This window comes from Myripristis murdjan, chromosome 15, assembly GCF_902150065.1.
Source record: "Myripristis murdjan chromosome 15, fMyrMur1.1, whole genome shotgun sequence".
NCBI lineage: Eukaryota > Metazoa > Chordata > Actinopteri > Holocentriformes > Holocentridae > Myripristis > Myripristis murdjan.
The window spans coordinates 27,456,926-27,482,364 of NC_043994.1; the positions used below are offsets into that span (position 1 = coordinate 27,456,926).

At 39.6% G+C, this 25,439-nt stretch overlaps 1 protein-coding gene across 1 annotated transcript in view; it reads left to right on the forward strand.

The window, feature by feature from the left end:
- The window catches only part of cfap46 (cilia and flagella associated protein 46), a 61,578-nt gene extending 41,960 nt beyond the window's left edge, over positions 1-19,618 (forward strand). The window contains 20 exon segments of the mRNA XM_030071137.1: positions 513-704; positions 1,147-1,266; positions 1,587-1,769; positions 1,919-1,980; positions 1,982-2,090; positions 2,895-2,992; positions 3,237-3,313; positions 4,201-4,379; positions 4,654-4,757; positions 5,738-5,823; positions 6,310-6,477; positions 10,389-10,468; positions 11,348-11,408; positions 11,596-11,628; positions 13,996-14,098; positions 14,434-14,546; positions 17,987-18,068; positions 18,298-18,434; positions 18,617-18,718; positions 19,237-19,618. Of these exon segments, the coding sequence (XP_029926997.1) occupies positions 513-704; positions 1,147-1,266; positions 1,587-1,769; positions 1,919-1,980; positions 1,982-2,090; positions 2,895-2,992; positions 3,237-3,313; positions 4,201-4,379; positions 4,654-4,757; positions 5,738-5,823; positions 6,310-6,477; positions 10,389-10,468; positions 11,348-11,408; positions 11,596-11,628; positions 13,996-14,098; positions 14,434-14,546; positions 17,987-18,068; positions 18,298-18,434; positions 18,617-18,718; positions 19,237-19,349 (2,202 nt within the window). The 3' untranslated portion in view covers positions 19,350-19,618.
- Positions 19,619-25,439: the final 5,821 nt, after the last annotated feature.

Sequence of the window (25,439 nt, forward strand, 5' to 3'; positions counted from 1 at the left end):
CATTACCTGAAGGAGCATTATTAATAATATTTGTTGACCTTTGTTTTTGACTTGTAGAAACTGTAGTAGGACTGATAGAAATTATCTCTCCTTACACAAGATTCTTGCAAAATCCAACCCCTCTCATCTCTCCCATTCCCTTGAGTGAAAATCCCCTGTGTCATCACACCTGTAATTAACAGACATATGACAAAATAAGGCCATATTTTTTCAACAGAGATGAGGAGTGTCTTATGTTGCCAATAAGGGAGGGTAGCATGAAGGGTGGTTCTTCCTAAACAGAGAACATGTTCTGGACAGTGAGTTTTGAAAGCCAGAAACTGCAGCAGAAGCAAGTTTACCCCGCTTCTGCCTCTGTCCTGAAATAACCCATTAACCATAACCTCCCTGCTACCTTCAGCTTCTCCAAATCCCTCTGTGTTTGTTTGTCTGTGAAGGGTACAAGCAAGAGTGTCCTGTACATCCATGATCTCTCTCCCCATTTGACCTTTGTTCTTTGTGTCCTGATCCAGGAATGGGAGCGTGTGGGCAGGACCTTGGGGCAGGTGGCTATGGGCCAGCTGGCTGCAGTGAACTCTCACTCCCTCGACACCGTGACCAGAGCTCACTGCCTGTGCCTTATGGGAAAGTGCCTGAGGCTACTGGCTGTGCAGAAGGACCCCCTTTATCCCTCTACACTCTGGGATAATCAGGAGCATAATCAGGCATGCGACACAAGCACCAATAAATATATATGATATAGATGCACACACATATAATGTGTACCAGGGTTCCCAATGCTTACTTAGCACATGTGTGATAAGATGCTATTTTCCTCTGCAGCAAGCACCACTTTTGTGGAAACAGACAGTTTACCCCTTAAGACCCCCTTTTTTAGAAATTTCAGAGATGAAAAACACATTAACAAACCAAACAGGGTGAGAACTGTATACACAGACTGTGAGCATGTGCACATGTAGACATACACGTAGGCAAATAAAAGGAAAGAGTTCTAACTTGGCCAACTTTACAGGGATTAGGAGGATGATGTCCACTTACTTCATTTAAGACAGAGGAACTCAGGTTTTCATCGTCTGTGATTTTTAGGGGATTGTAGACTAATCATGAAAATTATTCTGTGATCTTGAACTGGATTTTGTGCAGCAGGAGGCCTGCTTTGACCCTAAAGCTGTTCCCTTGGACAAAGAGGATTTAGGGAAAGAGACCAGCAGAGAATCAAGCAAAACAGAGACCCGCGTGCACTCTGGCAAAGGTGCTGACCTGCAGGTATTTACCTCCTGACAAGTAACCCAGTCATTCATGACTCACTTCTCATATAATGTTTTTATACAAAGGCTCACTTCACATCTGGAATCTTCCAGAGGCGACTCTCACTCTGCATATTTGTCATATTGAATGTTAACACATAAAGATCAATAGTCTGCATAAAACAGCTCAGAATAAAAGAGCAGCAACATGCATGATTTATGTAGACTTGCTGGCTTTCACTTTGATAGCCACCAGCATATGCCTATGAATGTGTGGATGTGTGCCTTCTTTTTTGCATGTGTGCATGCATGTGTCTATGATGTCTCTTTTCCGTGCAGCGGAGGAGGCATAGAGCCCAGCAGCTGTTTGCCCAAGCCAGTGAGATGCTAGCCCAGGCCATCACCCTGTGTCTTCAACACAAGCTGCCCTCCTCCATCCTGGCGAGTGCCTGCCTCAACATGGTGGAGTGTCATGGCCGGTTTGACCCTGTGGCAACGGGTCAATATCTGGCCCTGTTTCAGGTGCTTTGTGTCACATGCATACATGTTATTAGTGACTGAGCTAATCATCTTGGCTTACACAACGGTATTGCTGAAGTTGTCATCACTTAATTCCTGTCATTAGTGCTTGCTAAAAGAAATCATTCATACATATTCTGTTTTCTTCCCAGAGCTGCTGCAGTGCTGCAATGATGGCAGAGGTCCTGAGTTCTGCCTGTACTGACACCAGTGCATCAGCTCTCGGCTCTGCTCAGCCTCCGCAGGAAGCTGCTCCTCTCTCAGGAGGAGAGGCCCAGCAGCATGCTGAAGGGAGTGGAGGACTCTCTCAACAGCCTCTCTAAGGTATAGACCCACCAGACTCCCCCACTCATGATTTATGGATGCTGTCATGTCCAGTTCAAATAGGACCCTGGATGGTGGTGCTGTTTTTGCTACCATCCTCTTCTAGCCCTTACCCTGAATCAAGGAATCCAAAATCATCTAGAGTTAGAAGTTGTAGAAACCCACTTTTGTTTCTTGAAATAACAATTACAATAGCTCATTAATTCTTTAAAATAGAGTTCAAATGATTTTGCCACTTAACACATAAATCAGCTTAATCATTAACCTCTTTAGCAAAGGATGTTATGTACATTGTTATCTAATGAAGACAATGATTGTGGCCCGAGTCATACCTTCAGAGATATTTTTGTAATTTTGATGATAGCTGTTGCTCTTTTTCACTCTTTTTTATTTGATGTAATTATTATGTGAAGTGATACTTGTTCTTCCTCTTGAAAATGTGATCACCTCTTTTTTTATCCCTGCTGACAGTCTTATTTAAATGCAGAGAAATGTTCCATCATCCCCCCTTTTCAACTATGTTAGGTGGTATCTCTTTTGTTAAGCTCTTAGAGGATAGGCTTTTTTTAACATATCTGAAATTAGAAGGACAAACATGTCGCCCTAACTGTTATCTAACCTGGAATCGTTTTATTCATGCTTCTGTTTGAATGGTTGTTTGGCAATGGGGATATTTTTCTCTGTTTTTGTTCTATACAGAGGCTTTAAAAAGCTCATTCCCCCCCCCAAAAAAAAAACACTTTGAAAGAAACTCCTATGAATTATTCAAAACCCATGAACCTGCATTGACCTTCCATTCTGCAGGCCTACAGCCGTTTGACCATCAGTCCCAACCATCTAAACATCCTTGGAGAGCTGCCAGACAACATGAGGATCATTCTGCTTCAGCACAGTCAGGATGGGTACTGTCTGCCTCTGACTGTTTTATGGCTTATGATAATATGACCGCAGGTCAGTCATCTCATAAGATGCAGACTACAGCCATATTTGGGGCAAAAGGATCTTGCAATGTAGCAGACAAGCCACTAGAGGGCTGATGGGTCAAGTGTCTACAATTAACTTGAGATGCACTGCAAGTTATATGAATATGGTGAAAATGTGTGCAATGTTTTTCTTTGTTTCTTTGGTTCTTGGTTTGTATTTCAGGTCAGAACTTTATGGAGCCTTCTATGAGAAGACCAAGCCTACAGCAACTCATAAAGGGAAGGCTGTGCAAGTTCCAAGTGAGGCCTACTGTGCAGTTTTTATAATAATGTTACAAATTATTAATAAATGTTTGCAAACCATGTCTTGTATTTAGAGTATATATTTGGAATGCGCAAACATTTAACTTCTTTCACCAGTGTGCTAAACTAATGTAGAGTCAAACACATTACATCCTATATTGTTAAATTAATGTTATCAGTGTAATGGTGACTAACTGCAATTAGCCTTCCTACCTGTATGACATATGCAGGGCATTTCAGACAGGGCATTTTAAGGTGTGTTATGTTATGAGTTATGCCTGTACTGGATCCAATTTGTTCCATAGCTCCAGGGAAATACGGCCTTCATATACATACAACGTTACGGATGGCATTGTCGTCACCATTCAGATAGAAGAAGATGAAATTAGTATTCCCACGCAACATTTTTCTGTGAGGCAGATGAAAAGTTCAGATTTAATGAAGACCAAGAGAGAGAAAAAGAGATGAAGTGCATAGCAAATCACCTGGAGATTCCCTTTGACCTCTTTTGTAGCTGGCCTAACATGAGAACACCAGATTTCATAAGTCAAACAGTACCCCCTGAGCATTGCTATGCTACCCCTTCAAATGACTTTTCCTGGGACTAGTCAGAAAAAAAAGAAATAAGAAAAGAAGGGAGAAAAAGAATTGGGTAGAATCAGACTTACTGCCTGAGAGTGATGACAAATTCATACACACCACACCAAAAGACAAGGAGGAGAAAACAAGATGAGAGGGAGAGAGGGACATGGAAAGGGAGAGAAATCTAAGAAGAAGGGGCTGGAGAGGGGCGGTGTGCTGCTCAGGGAGACCAATTATAATGCCTGTATACATATATGTCAGTGAGTATGCATGTCTGTTTGTGTGTGTGAACTCTGTTGCAGGTACACTGACATGCTGCAGGGTAGCCAAGGTTTCAGTCAGCCCGAGGGCTCTGCAGGCACTTCGGGAGCAGACTCAGGCCTTTGGTCAGGAGACCAGAGAGTCCCTCGTCAAGGAAGCCTGTCGGCAGGGCAATGAGGGCAGACTCGATGTCCATCAGGAGCGCCAGGTTTTTCCCCTCGTAGGTCTTGTTGAGACCTCTGCTCATCTTTCTCCCCATTAACATTATCCACTCCACCACCTCATAAACAAGCTTACTCCACCGTAATTATCATCAGCTCACGTCTTCTCTCGTTCACTGGGGAGATGTTAGAAGTCTGACTTTAACAACCAAACATTGCTCAGCTGTGTGTGTGTGATGTGTGTGTATGAAAGTAATCAGTGGCCTCATACAGCAGCTACTAGCTTACTTCAGTTGCAACTCCCTGTGCTTTCTTTGCCTTCCCCCTGCACAGAAAACCATTGCAGATGAAAAAGTAACATCTCACTTCAGAGAAATTGTGCAGTCTATGGAAGACTATCTGCATCCAATTCTCACACAGTTTGACTTTTGCTTCAGGTGAGTTATGTAGGTCATCAGATTTCCTATTTTGTCAACTACAAAGGCTTGGAGAATTTCATTTAGTTCCCTTAGCTGTAGGGAAGAGCAAGTAAACTTTGATACTTTGAAATGAAAATGTTTGAGCACCAGAGTTCTACTGTTACATTTTATACGGGTTTTTGCATGGTGATTGATTGCATTGTTTGATTTATTTACAGGGTTGTGATGTGTTTGTCTATATGTGCATGCATCTACTCATGTTTGCTGATTGTGTGGTTACATTCAAGGATGTGGTCTTCCACACACTTTCTGACCAGCAGACTTAAATTGTGAATTCCCATGAAGTCTGATGCTGCAAGGGCTGCCCAATTGTAAAATTCACTAAGTCTGCAAGGGTGCTCATAAGGAGTAGTAGGACTGGCCTAAATTCATAGCAAAAAGGACAGCATGACGGCATAAAGACATTAAGGGAAGAAATGCAAAAAATAGTCCTTTATGCATATTTTTCATTTTACATTGCTAAGTGTATGGGATATGAGTGTTTCAATCAGGTTCAGATGAACAAATGGTTTGAGGTCTGAAGTCCCATCCAGTTAGTAGTTTTTGTGCCCTAACAGTCTGAGGTCCTTGCAGACTTTATGTTGTGATGCAAATTGCTGTAGTTAACATCTCGGTATATAAGACTGAAGTCCACAAAGGTAGAGTCTGCTAGTACATTTGCATCCAGCCTTACACTTTTGAAAGATGCTTCTCTGTGTTATGTCCTGCCTCAGCATCCTGTTTCAAATGGAAATACATCAAGTTAAGGAAGCAAGAGGCTCTCAACATGCTTTTTGCATGCATTCAGCAGGCTTTAATGCTTACACCAAGCAAATGCCACAGATTCTCTAATAGTTCCAATTCCTTGTGCCTGGATCATTCTGCACCTCCTTATGTCTTTGTCATGTTCCTTCTGTTTCTCATACCAATCCTTCCATGTCCTTATCTCCCTTTCTCAGGCATCCGGCTCCGTCAATATCAGTCCCAGAGATGACCATGCGTAGGGAAAAGGAAGAGAAAGAAGGCTCGGACAAAGGTCTATCGGGTGTGTGCTCACGTCATCTACAATACCTGATAGTCAGTGTCCCCCTGAGGCCTTATGGTTATCTATACAGTGTACCATATGGATCAGCACACTGGTCGTTGCATGTATTTTGCTCCTACCTACTCAGTGACAGCACATCATCAGGTGGCCACACAGGCAGGCTGCAGTCCTAATATCTCTTGGCAATATGATATGATTTGATACAAGTTGGTTTACAGATATAAAATGATAACTAAATATCTTAACAAGCCACTGTATCTATTATAAAGACACTAAGCAATAGCAAGCCTGTAAAAAATTAGAAAAATCTATGTTTTTGGAGCAGAAGCAGTCACCAGAAACTGCAGACACTGGCAGTGTACACCAAATATATGAATGAATTAAAACGAAAGAAAAGTTTAATCAATATGAAATATGCAATTTAAGTTAACTTATGTGTATGTGTTTGCGATTGCTTTATATGTACTGTATACTGTGCATGTACAGTAGGTTCAATGATGGAGCCAAGGGAGAATTTGGTGTTGCTGGCAGACAGGAGGCTGCTGGAGTTACCACTGGAAGCCTTGTCCATCCTGCAGGAAGGCCTGATGTCGGTGTCCCGAGACTTTTCTCTCCAACTCCTCCACAGTCGCCTGCACAGAGAAACCAAAGAAGGTACCATAGACACACATACACATTTTTGAAAGTACTTTGTGTTAACATTTTTAAATAGCAATATATAATTGTCTGTAGTTACCATACACAAGTCAGTGGTGTTGTTAGTACTAGTACTTCTCAAATTTAAGACCACATTTAAAAAAAAAAAAAAAAAAATCCTGTCGTTTCCCTTCATTAAGAGGTTGTTGCTCCTTACTGGTGATGCTCTGCTTATGTTTTCTCTTTTGCTTTAGTGAAGATGATCAGTAAGTCATCCCAGTATGTCCCATTTTTAAAAAAGCTATAGCTCTGCTTGTGCTGGAAGAACAGCAGCCTTTTCCTCTTTTGTGCCCTAAAGTAATCCTTTGGTGCTATGAGCAAACCAGCTGATTTTCCACTTAATCTGGCCTACTGGCGCCCAATGTAAAATGCAGTCTAAGGGCTGATATAGGCTGCTGACCTTCTTGTTGATAGCCTTGTTTATGTGGTTATGTTTTGTTGATGTTAATCAGTAAATTGAACTTGTATTTCATATAACATCATAATACAGAGGTTAAATATGGAATAGAGACTTTTAAGGAATCAAAGCTCACCATGTCTGTGACTCATTCTGCAGACTTACTACTGCAGAAACAAAAATGTCTCCTGTTTTGGATAGGCCTGCAGCAGTATTCAAACATGTCTGAGGCTGCCAAATGTCAAAACCATCAGATTGGCAGTGTACCTACCCCCACCCCTCCACCCCCCGCCCACACACATGCGCACTCAAGCTTAGTTTGACCCAATATTCACATGCATGACTAGTTTTTAATGCAAACAAAAGACATGAGTAACCGAGTGTTCATTACACTTGCATTAATTGAAAACTAATGAATGTGGAAGTGCAAATGAGCACCCCAACTACCCCAGCTTGTGGCCATGAGATATTTTTGGCAGGTCTAAACCTGTCAAGAGAACTGCCACTCCACATTCATTCAGCCTAGTTTTACTGCCTTCATCTAATAAGTAGCGCATGCTTAAATTATTGGAAATAATGATGCTTTTTTAATTGCTTATAAAGCTGTTCATTCAGGAGTCATTTCATTTAATTTCTTTTTAGAATACTTTTGGGCCAACTATTTAGCTGGCTAGGGTTGTGTTGCATTAGGACATACATTTTCCAGTCCTGCATTAGCTTTGATTATACCAAATTGCAGCATGTCCTCCCAGTCATTATGCCTAATACAGATAATAAACATAAACATAATCATTCACTGATAATAAGATGCCCTCCTATAAATACCTACAACTTAAAACAAAAGCACAAATGCACACTAAGCCAGTCTGTCCAAATGAACACAGTCAATATTACTGAATTGTCAGTGATAATGCAGAAAAAGACCTTTGCATCCTCTGAAGAAGGTGAAGTACACTGCATTGCTCAGTGGTACAAGGTGGTATAGGTGTGAACACATAAATATGTGGAGGGTTTCTCCCTGTGTAAGTCCCCAGGTTAATTCAGGGTTTCAAATTTTGTTATTTTTACATTTTATTATTACTTATTTTTGTGTTTGAAACAGAGCCAAAGTGCACAACGTCAAACAATTTGTCTGTGCGAGGATATGTTTATAAAAAGGACTAGAATTGATATGTACACAGTGTATATGCTTTCCATGAAAGGATGAGAGCATATCTCTTGATAAAATACTATTAATAATTAGACAGCTAAGTACTTGTGTGACTGGATGTTTACCTCAGACAATTCCTCATAATACCCTAAGCAAAATAATGTCTTACTATTTTGAATGTCCAAAGACTTAGCTTATCTGCAATATAGCATCTCAGTGCAACTATTTGTAGACTGCAGGCAGCCATCCATAGACATGAAATTTGCTCAGGAGAGAAAGGTCAGTTCACATCCTGTTGGTATGCAGAAGTTCATGCAGACAGCTGTGAACACTGTGCCCTGCTTTGCTGAAATTGATTTGGTCATTTACTATAGTATGGTCTCTAAGAAGAAGGGGCAGGAGAGGGGAGACTCAGAGACTATACTATAGTCTCTGTGCCTGCCAGGACACATCAGAGCTGGGACTGTTGAACATAGTTTAGACTGTTTGACTGTCCAGGGGTTACTACACATATATTGTGGTCTAGGTTAATATTTAGTCCTCCTGTCTCTTTGGGTTTTGTACGTTGTGCTGCTGTGAGGATATGGACATATTGTGAAATCCACTAGGTTATCAACATTGTCCACTTCATTATTTGAAGTGCTTTGAAAGTTTGAGATTTTGGAATGCAAGGAAAAGCTCTTCAGATTCTTACATTAAGTTGCTATAGCCAGTGTAGATATTGTTTTGTAAGAATCATAAGAATCATTATATGATGCACACATCCCACCTCACAGGTTGTCACCAGTCTAATTATTATTAGCACTCATAATTTCACTATCAGATATGCACTGTCCTTGTTTTCCTTGAAAGCCTTTTACCAGAAACCCTAGATTTCAAAGAAGGTTGTGTTCTGTCCCTCTCTATAAGCATATCCATATAATGGAAGAAAGCACTGAATTTGATGTTGCAGACAGCCTTACCTTTTAAAAGGTTGCATCATTTGCATATCTTGGTGGATGTACAAAGGTTACAGTTAAATTAGTGTGTGCCTCTATGTGTATGTGTGTGCATCTGCATACATGTGCGTGCACGTGTGTGCATGTGTGTCTGTTTCACTTGACCCTTGCATATGCCACTAACTCAAAGGCACAAAACATTCATTTTATCACACCTCCCAGTACCTGGATTGAACACAGTAATGAGAAAAAACACTTTTAAAAAGTATTTTTTGGATCAGTATTACCACAATTTGAGAATCCATAGTTAAACATTGTGTCAAGAAGATGCACCGGAAACCACTTGAAGGGGCTATTTGTTATTCTGTGTGGTGCTTTGCATGAAGCATGCATGGAACAAATTAGCCCTCACTATAAAAAGACTGCCTTCAGATGTCAAATGCTTACTTTTGTATCAGTGTCTGTTGTCATTGGCTCAAATTTTGCCATGCATAATTTGTGACATTTTCGACTAAGTGTTTGTTTGGGTACTCTCAATTGCTGACTGACATAACACAATGATTCAGCATCTGTCCAGTTCATGGTTTTACATTTGTTGTTGTCTGGAGCACAAGAAATGATGCATATTAAATTTCCAACTGCATCAACAGCAATTTGTTTAGAGGAAATAGGAGAAGCAACAGGATAGTAAGGATGAGCAAAGAGAGCCCCAGTGGCTGAGCAAAATACCTAAAGAAAATACCTGTATGTACAGAAACATTACCAACAGAAAATTCACAAAAGAAGCCGTAGAGGCCATTACAGTACAGGGCACATTGTTTGACTGCTAAGTTTCACCCTTACCCATCAGTGACCATGCTGTTAAAAAAAAAAAGTTCTGCATAATATGAAATGTTGTCTCAAGTTGCATAAAGTTGCTAGATGAGCTACGTCAACCACGTGCACATATTTGAGCCATTGTAGGGGGAAACAATTATGGAGCAGATATTCCATTATAAATATTCCAGATATTCTTAGATTAAAGTTGTAAATTTACAAGAAAAAAAAAATCAGAAATTTATGAATAAAAAGAAGGAAATCCTGGTGATTTTATCCCAGAATCACAATATTATCATCAGCAGGACTTTGAAGAGGCATTGCCATGACTTAGGCCTATTCAGAAGAAAACAATGCAAATTTTGAGTTTTGGAGTTTTTTTTTTCTCTTAAATCTGTGAGGAACTTTCACAACAGTCACCATGAAATGTCATTGACTTCACAAATATCATGGACATGAAATTCATTTTTATTTTTTAAGTTTTATTTATTTATTTTGCCTTGTCAAAATGCAGTGTAATTTCACCTCAGATAGTGGATGTATTAATTCTGCTTCCTGTTTGTGGCAGTTGAAAGTGACAACAAAAAGGAGACCAAAGGTGGTAAAGGAGCCAAGGGGAAGGGAGATCAAAGCAAAGCCATCAAAGTGGTGAGTTCAGTAAATTAATCTGGCCCTGGCAGATACAAGCAGCAATATTACTTTACCTGCTGTCAGCACTGGCAACTATTTAACCTTCCTGTTGTCAACCTTCCTGGGTTGTTGTTCAGGTCAAATTTGACCTGTTTTCAAATATTTTTTTTATATTAGAAATGTGGATTTCTTTTGTCAAATTGCCTTAAAATGATCACTGCTTTCTTTGAATAGTGTGTCTTTTATTAAGAAAAAAAAAAAAAAGACAGGCTACAGGTGTGTAATCCCTATTTCTTAAACTTTTCCCTAAATGGGGACCAGACCTTCCAGACAACACACACACACACACACACACACACACACACACACACACACACACACAGACCAGCTGAGACCCTCTGCCAGGTGGTGCAGTGTGGCGGTGGGTCACACTTTTATGCTTCCCAGCAGATGAACACACACACACCCACACGCATGCATGCACATGAACGCATACTACCACTAAAGAAAAAGATACTACGATAAAAAAGCAAAATTTTGTGACAGTTCATCAATATATCTTCCTCTTATTGTAATTACAGTCAAAAGTGTTACTCCAACAGGAGGGCAGCACAGACGTTAAATTCCTACTACCTCTTTTTTGTGCATGGCTTTTCAGTCAATTACATGATGTAGTTTTGTGATGATCCTGTGTCTTACTTCTTAGCATTTATCCTCTGTCATGCACTGCTCCTTCTGTTTCTCCACCAAGCCCTTTCGCTCTCGCTCCTATTTTCCTCCTTTCCTCTTTCTCATCTGCCCTCAAAGCCTCTTTCATGTCTTCTGTTGCTGTTGGTACTTGCAAATTTAAAAGTACAAGGGCTTTAATATATAAAACCAAATGTGTTGTTTACCCAGGTACCTGTGGATCGTGTCTTGCCTCCAAACACCCTGCCAGTAGACACACATAACTTCAAATGTATCTTTTTTGTGGGTGAACATGTAAAAATTATGTTTAAAAAATAACATCTGTGGCCACTGCATGACAAATATGTGCTCTTATTAATGCCCATTTCTTTTGTGCTATTGGAAAATGTTGTCAGTGTTTTTTGTTTGTTTGTTTTCCATAAAATACTGTCCATAACATTCTTAACCTTCCTTCTAAGATATCGTTGACCTTTACAATGAAGGCTACTTTGGTAAGTAAATTTAATCCATGCAGTCATTTAAGTCAATTTTAACTTTTTATCCAAAACGAAACCATGTGTGTGTGTGTGTGTGTGTGTGTGTGTGTGTGCGGCAGTATGTGGTGTAAATTTATGAGAAAAAAAAAGTCTGAAAAATAGTTTTTCTTCTCCTGTGGCATTTAGTCAGACAGAAATCCTGGTGATTTGAGCCCAGAATCACAATATTCTCATCAGCATCCGGACTTTGAAGAGACATTGCAGTGACTTGGCTGATTCAGAAGAGAACAATATTGGGATTCTGGGCTCAAATCACCAGGACTTCTTTGTTCCTAAATCTCACTGGAAAGTAGAATTTGATCAGCAGCTGCAGGCCTGATACATGGCGAGCGGCAGCATCTGCAGAGTGTGGCTGATCCAACCTTGCAAAGTGAAGCCATGTGGTTCCTTGGCCAAAAGACTCTTCTTCCAAGTTTTTTCTTGCAAATTTGTGACTTAATAATCGTCTCTCATAAATTTACAACTTTATTTTCAGAAATTACGAGTTTCTTCCGGCTCCGTATTTTTCCCCACAATGGCCCTAATATGCCATTGTAGAACCCTAATACCATTTTACAAACTTTTGAAAAAAGTCGCTGTTGCTGTCTGCAAAAGCAGCATGAGGAGAAAACATAATCCCTGTCCAACTCTGCCGGCCGAGGTAAATGCAGCCCTAGCAGTTTCTCTTTTAGTTCCTATGGGTGCTGTGTTGTATGTTAATGTGTGTCACTAGAGACGAGTGTGGATTCACTTTGAGATTTAGATTGAGATTTTTTTGTTTGTTTGTTTGTTTGTTTTTTCTTTTTTTACGAAGCTTTACTTTGGTGGCCTTGTATATCTTTATTTGCAATTCCCATTGAGGGTCCTGTTTCGATGCTGGCAAAAATGCTTTGGGGCTAGATTAAAGGATGCTTCTAACCAATATCTGTCATTCACAATTACTTGTGGGATAAATAAGGGCTTTCCCGTTGACTTGATTAAATTCCTATAGCGATGTGAGCACAGGACCAGTATATCATTCACCCTGTAGCCTGTAATTTGAGGGATGTGGTAAACATTTTCAGAATGCTGCACAATTATGCAGGCATGATCCAGTTTGGGTACTTAGTTTAAATTTTGCGCAAACAGCACTGGGGTCCTTCAAAATAAGCACACAGTATTGCTCTTGCATACCAAACGGATTGGCTATAACTTGGTTTACACAGCAACAGCAACATCTTGGGGACGTACTGATGAAGTCGGTCTCGCAGCTCCATGATGAGACATTTTAAAGTTCTCTCTCCATTCTACTTCACTTCTTAATGACCACCTGTTCTCACCAATTCTCACACTGAATTTTCATTGAAAGATGCTGCAGTTTGCTGAGTGCAGCATACAGATGGTATACCTGAGGCATGGAATTTTGATATGCCATTGAAAGCTATTCTAAGATTACACAACCTTGTGACAGCAAGAATTAATTTCTTCAACCAGTCCCCACGGTATCTGTTAGTTTGCAATTTTGTCCAATCACTGCAGTATTTGAGTGAGTGAGTGAAAGAGAAAGAAACCACAAAACAAACCTTGTATGGAGCACTGCTGTTGTTAGCTAAGAAAATAAAAAAGGTTTCTAAATCTGTGGGCACAGTTTATAAATCCAAGAGCATAGTTTGTTCTTTTCTCAGTTGACCCTGGGGCGGGGGGCTCCATAATTTTGCATCACAATAATTACTAAAACGGGCCGCTGTGTCTTAAGGCCCATGGCTGCGATGAATGACATGATGTGATAGCACAGAATCATGGGTGGAAGTGGTGGGACAAGAAACAATGGTTTCTGGTGGTTTTAAGAAAAAAAAAACTAATTTAGTCATGCAAAGGTACTTATTATGGGGAGCTGTCAGTTTATGCAGTCATGTAAAAAAATAGCAGCATTATTGTGTGCATGTAAATAGAGGCAAATATGACTAATTTTGAATTGATCAATCAGTTAAATAAAAAGAAAAAAAGAAAAAAAAAAAACACTGGAAACTTCCAAAATTATGGAAACATGTTATATTGTATTATAAAGTTATTTGTAGCTGAACACATTGTGACTGGCCTTTCAGTATCTCCAGAAATATGATTCCAGCTTACAGAAGGGCATCGTTTGCCCTTGCTAACATGTTTGGAATGATTTGCTGTATATTCATGCCTTGTAACTACAGAGAAGAGCAGTAGTTTCCTCTTGGGAGTGTCTGTTCTGAACTCTCTCCATTACAAAACTGTCAGTACGTGATGGCAGGGAGTGCACTGATTTTTAAAAAGACAAGTGAGCAAGCAGAAAGTTTTGAAAAGTGTGTATCTTGTTGTCTCTGTTTGACACAGAAGGGACCAGTCTGACAGAGAGTATGAAGAAAACTATGGAGACGCACAGCCAACATTTCACTCCTCTGTGGGAGGGCTTCATGGGCAGCCAACAAACACCCAGGTTAGAGGCCAGTGATTGAGAGTCACATAAATACACACACACCTTCACTTCTAACAGCACAAAAATGTATCACATAATCCAGAAATGGCAACACTTATTCACTGTTTGTGGGTGTTTTTAGTTATTGTAGCAATCCCATCAATTATTAGAATGTAATAACTTGTTACAACTAAATTACATCATTCATGCCATATAAGGGCTTAAATAAGAGACATCATTCTCTGAAAGGAAAGAAAACAAAGAATAAGCCATGTCTTTATTCAACATCTTACTGTGTGTTGGCATTGTTTTCTGCACCACTTGTACATCACTAACCCTTTTCCATTTCTGTCAAGTCTGTCCGAGGTGGAACAGCTGCTGTGCAAATGCAGTGGCTTCATTTTCCTGGGGATGGAGCGCTTCTTGGCAAACGTCCTGCCTGCCAAACTTGCAGTCCTCGACCTGTCTGGTAATGTACTGCACCCATAATCCTCCATGGTCTCAGTGTAGTGCACTAAACAAACGTTTCCCTGAGGATACTGAGTGAAACCTTGCCAAACAAAGGTTACCAACCTATTTGAGAGGCAGTGTCCTTTCACAGCCTGATTATCGCACAGGCAAAGCAATGATCTTCACCTCACTCAATGAAACCAGGTGAATTACCAAAAGCAGTATTTTAGAAATTCATTGGTTGATTTACTGAAAAGAAAAAAAAAAGCTTTGCTTAATGTGAAAATCTGTGATATTTTCATCACTGTTGTGCATCCCACAGAAACAGTTCAACTGGGAGAGAAAATAACAAAAACATTGTGTGTTAGATTGGCCTGATAACATAGTAATTTTCCAAATTAGACTGGAAAAAAATATTTAAGGTGTAAAGCTTGTTATATAAGTAATCAAAAGACTGTCAGTCCTGGTTAGAAAAATGAGTTGTACTCCATGAGGTTGGCAGCAACAGTCTTTCACTGCTCAGGATGACCCACAATTTTTGACCCGGAATTAACACTGATAATTTGATCAGAAATTGTTTAATCTTGTTTTATTATTATTATTATTATTATTATTATTATTATTATTATTATTATTATTATTATTATTATTATTATTATTATTATTATTATTATTGTTGTTGTTGTTATTATTATTATTATTTTAATTTATGTTATTTTCTTATTATACTGTTCAAATTAGAAATTTTTGTTTTCACAATCGCTACCCACAGAATTGGTAGGGATTCAGTGTCTTGCTCAAGGGTACTTCCACAGGTGGCTCGCATTTGGGCTTGAGCACAGCTACACTGTAGGCCTTTGGATTGGAAATTTATCAAGATAAACATTTCTGTCTCATGAAAAACATGGAGAGTTTGATGATGGAGTTTTTTTTTTTGTTTGTTTGTTTTTTGTCAATGTTTTTTTCCTAAAAATTCTCAGTGATGTACCTGGGATTTTATGCAATCATATAATTTTAGAATCTTCTAAAGCTTTTTTAAGAGGTAAAAAAAAAGGTAATGAATGATTGAAATTAGGAACACATTTGGCTTTGCGTAGCTTATGTAAGCATTAAATGGAGCGGTAGGTTTAATCACTTCAAACACATCAGTCTTTCACTCCCCGACTGTCTGTGTTCATATATAGAAATACCCTCCTTAGTGGTGTGGAATCAATGCAGTGTTATTATGGGGTTGCTGATATACCATTTTCACAACTATATAGAGTGTTTGTAGACATTCTGTAACTGAGAATATGAATGGGAATACAAGCTTCATAAACCTGATTAGATTACACACATTTATTTTGGAAGTATTTACGTAGCCTATGTGATTGACAGAGAGTCTGGTCTTACACACCGCTGCAGGCCAGACATATGCCCCACCCGCTAGCCTGGTGTTAGCACTTCTAAGTATAGTGTGACTGACACTATGGTCCGAATTCCAGCTGTTACTTCATAGCACGCCAGAGCTTTTATATTTAATTGGCCAGCAGGAGTATCATTATAGAAGGCGATGGCAGATTTGTGTTCCTGGGAAAAAAAGGCCCATGCGTATTGCACCACCTGCATTCGTGTCCTAATAACTGGAAAATGTGGGTCACTTTATCTTAACTTCTTTCTTGTTATCTGCAGCACTCCATGTCACTTTTTCACTTCCTCTACCATTAACAAGCTATAATCACTTTTCATTGTCCATCAAAGCCAGATGGGTAAACTAGCATGGATGCAGTTTACCCAAAATTTAATGAAAAGAGATGGTTGTCAAGCTGATGTTAAACTGATGGTCATAAATTAATAGAAAGTTGGATCAGACTGACGTCTTGATCTTTTTGAGAACTTTTCAAGACATAAAACAGAAATGAAAATATTCTGAAAATAGATGTATTATTGCTTATATTGGTGATTGACTGGTATTTTAACAACAGAAAAATCCACCCAATATTTTGGCAACACAAAATTACAGTAAATTTATTATTTTCTTTTTTTATTTTAATATTTATTTGACAGGGGCGATACATACAACATTGCCACAAAAAAGGGAAAATGTGATGTATATAAGACGTCTAGCTTCAGCTAATTTGCAGTCTTTGTCCCTGGTCAGGCTTTTAGAATACAATGAGATATACTAAATACAGAAAAATAAATAAATAAATAAATGATACAAATGCAGTGAATAATACAATAACAGTAAATTAATTGTTTAGCATTCATTTTAATCATACACTACAAATCAGTGTTTCCCATACATAGACCAGTGTGTGGTGCAGCGCCACACAATCAACACCAAGCGCCACAAATTGAGTCCGCTTTTTTTTCCTCCCAACGCGATTTTGAAATATAAATATCGTTTCATTCATTCATCTCTGCATAGCGCTCCTTCTCTCTGTCATTCCCGTTCACACACACACAGACACGCGGTACACTCATAAATGACCCGCACTCGCCCGACATTTTCAACCAAACCGACCGTAGTAGTAGCATGGAAAGGCGCAAGGGAGTCATTTCGCCTAGGGCGCCAACATATGCAGAACCGGCACTGATAATAATACATTAAAATAATGTACCCTACCCGCTTCCCGACCCACTTATTTTAAAAGGTATAGGCAATGCTCTCTCACACCTTAGTCCAGTCATTTTATGAAAAAAAACTAGGACAAATTGCAAGAGAAGCAAACTCAACTGATTTTTTATCCTCAGTTTGTCCTGAGTGAGGGAAAAAAAGTCCCAAGAAATCCCATTGGTGGAAAGTTTTGAAAATCACCTATTTATGACCACATATTACCAAAAAACACTGTTTTTAACACACAGGGGAAAGGGGTTCAAAATTTTACCTTCAGATATCACTATAAAAATTCACAAGTTGATTACACACACAAAGACAAGAAAAAAAGTCAATTACTAGTTCTTTGAATTATTCTGTTTACACATGCATATCACACATTATCTGATTTGATATGCACTAATAAGGAATATAAGGAATAAATGCCAGAAGAGATTTTTAAACAGTGAATTAAAAGGTTACTATATATAGTAACCTTTTAATTCACTGTTATATAGTAACCTTTTAATTCAAGGTTACTATATATATATATATATCTAGGACATCTAGGACATCACTAACTGAGCTAGAAGTGGACAAGGCAGATTCAAGGAAAGTGGGTATACCAAAAAAAGTAATTTACAACTCTAAATCACAAACAGACTCCTGGAATGTACTGAAGATCACTGGGAGAGGATTTGGATTTAAATATGGAAAAGAAATACTGCATACCAATGACAATGCATCACTGTGTTTTACAATTTCATCGATTTTCATTGATTATCTGCCTGTCCCTGTAGCAGAGAATTAGCACCAGCTGTCAGATAATGACTGATGTTTTTATTATTATTATTTTTTTTTTTTTTTTTACTGCTCTACAGAATGCCATATGGCTCTGCTCTTTGACCTGGCTCAGAACAGAGTCAGTAGGATCCGCCAGTCCAACCTTGACATGCAGAAAAGGTAATAAGATGGCTCTTAAATCACACAAATTTAGCTTTTCTGGTGAACTCACACTCACCCTCCTTCCCTGGAACCTTCCTCATGTCTCATATTAGATTTGTTCAGTGACACTTAATGCTTTGTTCAGGTGATTTGTCTTGTCTTGTGACTGTGTTTGTTTGCATGTTGGTGACATGCAAACAAACACCGCCCTCCCCCCTCTCTTTCTCCCTCTCTCTCTCTCTCTCAGTGCTGGACAGCTTGCCTTGGAGAAACCCCTGGAGACTGCTGTGCTTTTGAGTCTTGGTGGTGTCGGCAGTATCGTCCTCAACCAGTGGCACAGCAGCCCTCAAAGGAACGCTCACAGTGTGGATGCTATTATGAACAGTGGGTTTTGCACATAAACATACACAAAACATATACACACACACAACACTGAAATTTGATCTGTCTGTCATTAGTACTGACTCCCGAGTGTCTACCATTTCAGTAATAAGATGTTCCTGTCTGTCATGGAGGGAATCATCAACTACAGTAACACATTTGGTATGTAACACCATGTGTTGCAGATCTCCTGAGGGTCGGGCTGACCTCTGGACAGACCATTCATGCCCTGAGGAAAGGAGACGTTCAGGGCTCAGAGAGAAATCAGAGGGATACAGGATCATATGGTATATCCTACTGTCAGTCTTGAGTCCATCCATTCATATTTGCATTTATATTCATGCACTTGCAAGCCTGTGTGTTTGCATAAGGTATGGTTGATGACACTCTCTCTTCTCTCTCCTGTTTCTTCTTGTTCCAGTTCAATTCAGTCAGCTTCATTTCCATGAATGGTAGATTAATAGTGTTGCCAAAGCATCTAAATACAGTATAAGAACACACATCAGTTCCCCTCATGTGACTGCAAATCTGAATGTGTACTCTATGTGTACTCTGCATCTGTGCGTGTGTGTGTCTGTGTGTGTGTGTTGCACTACTGCTGACAAAGGATCTGGGTTTTGTATTCATTACACAATGATTCTGTGTGTGCGGGGCCTGCTGATCTTTTCAAAGAGGTCACTCAGAAACATTCAAATAATTAAGCCACATAAGAACAAATAAATCTTTAGTGCACAATGGCTATAGAAAGAACAATTCAATATAGCCCTCGGATGTAATTACACCTTTCATTGTATTTCTCCTGCAGATCACAAGTTCCACTCAGACTCGAAGGGAGATGACGTTCATCACAAAGTGGCTCTTACACCATCAGCCTTCAACTGTGTTCTTTATGGACTCCCTAACTTAATTATCACGTGATTTCACACTTGATTTCCTCTTGAAATTTAGTTGCACAGTTCAAAATGTAAGTGGAATATGTGGCCAGTTTTGTAATGCAAACAGTACGGAGTAATGTAGGTACAGGCGGGGTTTAATTACTGCAAAATAAAACATTTCATCAAACATCAAACATTACTCTCGACTTTAATGTGTTTTCAACTTTGATGGCTTCCTCACCTCCAGTCTGTGGTCCGGGCTGTGGCATTTTTGCAAAGTTTAGATTATTTTGGCAAGTGTGAATACTCCAAGTGCATTCTGGTGTGTGCCAAACATTTCAAAAAGGCTCAGCAAAAAATCGGGGCCTCAGTCCACTTGTCCCTGAACTGTGGGGCGGGCCAGCTGTGATGTGAAAGCATTTCAATAAACTCCTTACCAAAACTGACAGTGAATTTCAGTATTTTCTGTGGGATGTTGTGGTTTTAGCACAATAGCAACTTTTTCTACCCATCATCCATCCATCATAGCAAAATCAGTGAGAGGCTTTTGCAAGATCATATATGTGAAAATGCCTTTTGCCATAAATTTTTTGAGTGGGTTCTTTTTTAAATGAGCTTTTTAAATGTTTAACCATGCACAGCAGAAGTAATAAACGTAGTATGAGTGTCTGCAGAGGTAGAGTATTCCTAGAGCTCCAAAGTATGTTGATTCACCGTGGTCCCTGAGAGAGGATGGGTCAGAGCAACTCACCTTATAGATGTCTTGTATTATTAAAGTAGTAATGTCACCGCTGAGAATAACATGGAGTAGCACTGTGAAAATATGTCAAGAGTGGGCTTGGATTGTGCTGGCCTGGTGGGGAAGCTGTCCCTGCAGGAACTCTGAGACGACCAGCATGCTGGCTGCATAGTGAGTGTACTTTCCCCATCATTCACCTTGATTACTGTCTCACTGAGGTGCTTCAGTATTAGACTCAGGTCATCAAACTGAATGTAAGGACTGGTTTTGTGAAACACTTTGACTAAACCCATGTGGTCTACACTGGTCTCTCTAGGGCTGCAGCACGAGCAGGAATGTTTGAAATCTTGCCACCCTTGTTGTCGTGGAAGACCCAACACCGGCTGAAACAATAAGAGAGAAAGGGGTATGCTTTGAATCAGTTTAGCCTCCCTGCTAGAAGTCACCATTCTCATTATGATAATGCTTCTATATTTCTTAATGGATGTTTCCTCAAGTCTTTTCAGTGGTATCTTGCATGCATAATAAGTGCTGAGATGTTTTAGCTCTTATTGGTATCTATGGTCCTTCTGATTACATGCAGACCGGTGGTGGCACAAATCAGAGGGCTCTGCTGATCAAGAATCATCGTCTGAAATCATCACTTAGTGGATTCATGGGCAGGCCCAAAGAGGTTAGAAAAAACATCTCTACAGAAATAGGTGTGTTGGGTTTTTTTGTGATAACTTGATATCAAGAAGAATATTGGAAAAAATGCACTTCTGTAGGAAAAGTTTTTCAAAATAGTAATATTTGCCCCAAAAGCTGCACTTTTGTCGTTATGTTTGCTTGTCTTTGCAGTTGGCTGATCACACCGAAAACCATTAAGTTGATGCTACAGTACATGTAATGCGTTCGGGATGCGCTGAACTGTGTCAACATGAAAGCCATCAGACCTTTCATCACTTCACCCCAGCTGACAGAAGTCATGATTCACCCTCTCAATTAAACGCAGCTCAAATAAATTTAATTAAATGGGTTTGTAGTTACTCATTCTAATTTAGGGGATGTGGTTATCAGACTGCAGTGCACCCATAAGCTTGTAATCCTCAATTTTCCAATATTTGTTGTTATATTCTGCTGAATTTTAATCAAAGCATTCCTAACTGGTAAACACACCCTTTGGAAATTGTGGGTGGGTGAAAAATGTTCTTAGTGTAAGCACCATGTGACATCAGGTTGAAAATGTTGCCCTATTTTATGTTTTGTGTATGTACCAGTGAATTAGACAAGTCAAGTTTATTTGCATAGCACATTTCAAACACAAACAAGATTTAAAAGACACAGTGATTACTATCCTTATGTTGCAGACACACTATAAAATTTAACTGACCAGATCCATCTTCAGTTGTGCCATGACTGAAATTAGAAGGAAGTGGAATCCACCGTTTTACAGTTAAGTTGTAGCATCTGTCTTGGCAATGCTGGAGCTTTATTCTTCAACAAGAGGAATAAAGACAGATGAATGTATTTCAGCATGGAATGTGTCACATATTCAAGTTAGTTTTCTGGCTTTAGGTGAAAGATTTTTTCATTTGTAGCCCACAGGAATAACATGATGATTCCTGAACTCTCTCTCTCTTTCGTGTGTGTGTGTGTGTGTGTGTGTGTGTGTGTGTGTGTGTGTGTGTGTGTGTGTGTGCGTGTTTAGGTGAACACTCTTCAAACATACTGCAGAGCAAGCCTAGAGAGTAATGAAGTAGACAGAGGTGATGAAGGTACTGTGCAGGGAAGGCTCAGGTTCGGCAGATGAATAATGAAATAGATGTTTTAATTTCCTGAACATGCATGTTGTCGTTGATCAAATAGGACATTATGCTCTTGTGGTGTTCCTCATTTTTGCATGAGCCTGTGGACTGCTAGGAGGAGGCTATTCTGTTTTACAATAACAAATGGTTTGGATTTCTGTCTGATGAGAGCAAAATGAAAGGCTCAAGTCTCATCTATTAGGCCTGAAGACAAATCTGTATCGATTTTGCCAGTCAAACAGAAATGTATGCCTGCTGCAATAGCTTTCACTCATATAATGGATTTGTTTATGTTGAGGCCAAAGCCAGTATTGCCTTGTGTCCCATATCAGACATCAATAATGACATTACTGAGCTACTTTCATGCAGACACACAGTGATTGCACTGCCATGTTGCTGCTCATGAATACAGAGCACTCAAACCATTAGGACCAAATTACCAATTATCAAATACCATTTAAGAAATTATTATTTCAGATCATGTGTTCACTGTAGAGATCAGAACGGCTTGTTCTCAGGCTGATGACCTTCAGAGGAAGTCAATGGATGCCAATTTTCCTGTCTGCTGCTGACTGTGAGGCTTCGTCTGCCTGGTCACCACGGGAGCACTTGGCTTTCACCCCTGTGGGCAGCCAACAGGTGTCTCTGCTCCCACAGTTCAAACACACACACACACACACACACACACACACACACACACACACACACACACACACACACAAATCTATAATAACATAGAGAGCACTTTCCCATGTCTACGAGGACCCTTCAAATCTTAGCGCTCTCTCCTGAACAGGGTGAATAACCACATAATTTTATTGAATCTTTCATGATATAGGTAGGCTATTAGACAATGGTAAAACACTTTTTTTCAGTAAAATTGAACTTTTATTTACTGGTTGATATAATAATCATTATTTAAAAAGCACTTTTCAAAACACAATTACAAAGTGCCTCAGAGCATTAAAATTCACAAGACAAATCAGTAAAACCAAGCAGAAAACAATAAAACTCAAAACACAAAAACAAATGGAGCCCGAGTTCCTGAGGCAGGTTGGTTCAGAGGTGTAGAGTCCTATCAGCGAACGTCCTGCTCACCTTCAGTCTTTAACCTGAGGTTCCTGCCCGAGGATCACAGGCTGTGCACAGGCTCATAAGGGGCTAAAGCTTGATGAGATAAGTTGGAGCCAAATCACGCAGAACATTAAAAGTGTTAATAAAATCTTAAAACCAGCACTAAAAGTAATAGCAAACCAGTGAAGAGACACTTGTGTGGGGGAGATATGATCTCGTGTTTTAGTCTTAGATAAAAGCCATGATGCAGCATTTTAAAAACACACAGGAGCAGTTCTTTTGGTTAAGGCGTGTATACAGGTGGTAACAATAGTCAAGGGAGATTAAATGAAAGCATTTATAATCCTCTCAGTATCTTTAAAACTCAGTGCAGATGTGATGTTAGAGATATTTAAGTAAAAAAAGCAGGAACAGATAAGCATTTTTGCTGCAGCCCGAAACTGAGACTGGGGTCAAATAAGATTTCTAAATTCCTATACTCAAGTGTAATATACAGATTTAAATGACTGAAGGTGTGTCAAATTTGATTAGACACATGCTCAGGGCCAATAACAAGGTCCTTGTTATTGGCCATTTGTTTTATCGTAACAAAAATCACATCAAATTTTAATGTCCATTGAGCAGCTGTGCAGGGAGAAGAACTTTTATATTTTGTTTGTCTTGACGGAAATATATAGTAATACTTGACGTAACAATGGAAGGAGACACCATACTTTCTAATTATATGAACCAGAGGAAGAAAATATAAAGAGATAAGGATAAATCCAAGAACCGAGCCCTGAGGCACACCGCAAGTGATCAAGGACTGTGAGGAGGCAAATTCATTCATGGACACAAGAAAATGCTTGTCAGTCACACACAGTAAGAAGAAAACCAGTCCAGGACACATCCTGAGATACCAACCCAATTTCTCAATCTGTCAATAAAAATGCTGTGATTGATGGTGTCAGATGCTGCACTGAGATCAAGAAACATTAACACTGAGCACTCGCGTGCATCAGCATTTATCAAGGTGTCATTTACCACCTAAACAAAGGCTGTTTCTGTGCTGTGGCACCGACAGAAGCCCAACTGGAATTCCTCAAAAATGCAAGTTTTCCCCAGTATTTCATGGATTAGCCCTGAAACCACCACAGCACTTTAAACACAAAAGGTAATTTCAAGATTTGTCTGTAGTTAGACATAACAGGATTAATGTCAGCATTAAATCAGTATTAAAATATTCAGGCAGACAACCAGATGACACAGAGCTGTTAGACAACAAACTAGGGGCCAGAGACTGTAAAATTTCTAAGAAGAATTTGGTTGGTATGAGATACAAGTAGCTGGATTGTCTCATATTGGAAATAGCACCCATTAATTATTTTAGACTTTAGAGAGATTGGGCTAAAATGACTTAAAATATCTAAATGAGGGCATAAAACTTAAGTAAGATTAGTGGGATGAGACACTCCACTTCTAATGTCCCTAATTTTATCTAAAAGGTATCTTTAAAATCTTTAAGTCATCAGAGGAAGAAAGGGAGACACCGGGGAGAGTTTAAGAGGCAGTCAATAGTGCTGAATAAAAATTTGGGCTTTTATTAGCAGAGATAAGCTCCGAAAAATAATATAGATATAGATGACATGAATTCTGGCTTTTTTGTGAAAGCTTCTTTGTCGAGTAGCTTATTGAAGACATTTAACACAGTGTAGTGGATGCTTACAGTAGATTGTTGTAATGCAGATAGATGACAGTGGTTCAGACCCTGGCAGGTAGAGCTCATTATTACCCTTGCCTAATGACCAAACATCCTTTTTCGCCCCGAGTCATGCCCCAAAGCCCTTGCTGCACATTGTTATTTTGTTTCTACTGACAAACACAAGGAGAAGTATGGCCTGAGGATGTTCTGCTAACTAGACCGTGTCCTTTGCCCTTTTGCACGTGTGTCTGTGAGAGGAAGCTCTTCACTATGCAGCAGGCCCACCTCAGACTGTGGGCAGCCAGTACAGCTGATGCAAGGGAGGTCCAGGAGGTCACTCACAGACAAAGGTACTGCTCCATCACCACTAATTGGCCTTAATCATCATGGTGTCTTCATATTGCATATATGTAAGGAGAAAGGACTACAGATGACTTTGCACGGCTGGCTGTTTCCCGCAATGCCTCTACAGTGGTTTCTGTCTGCTATATAAACTCTTTCTTGCACACAACATGAAGGTCAGAGCTAAGACACATGATTCCTTTGAGTGGGTGAACTTTCCAGCAATGCAATAGTTTCTCACCCCTGTGCTAGAGGCTGCTTTTGGAATTAATGCAGCAAGCAAGAGCCTCACTTATGTGGAATCCCAATGACTGTGGCATGACTCTGACCCAAAGCAATTCTGATAAGCTGGGCTGATTGATGTAGCCCTCTGAAGCATTCGTGCAGCCACCGCTTCTGTATTCAAGGCCTGATCGATCTGCATGCTAACCATGGTCACCTAGACAATGGGCTGATTTATTGTAACGCTCCACTTCACTGTCATCCCTTCTTCGCGAAGCTCACAGTTTA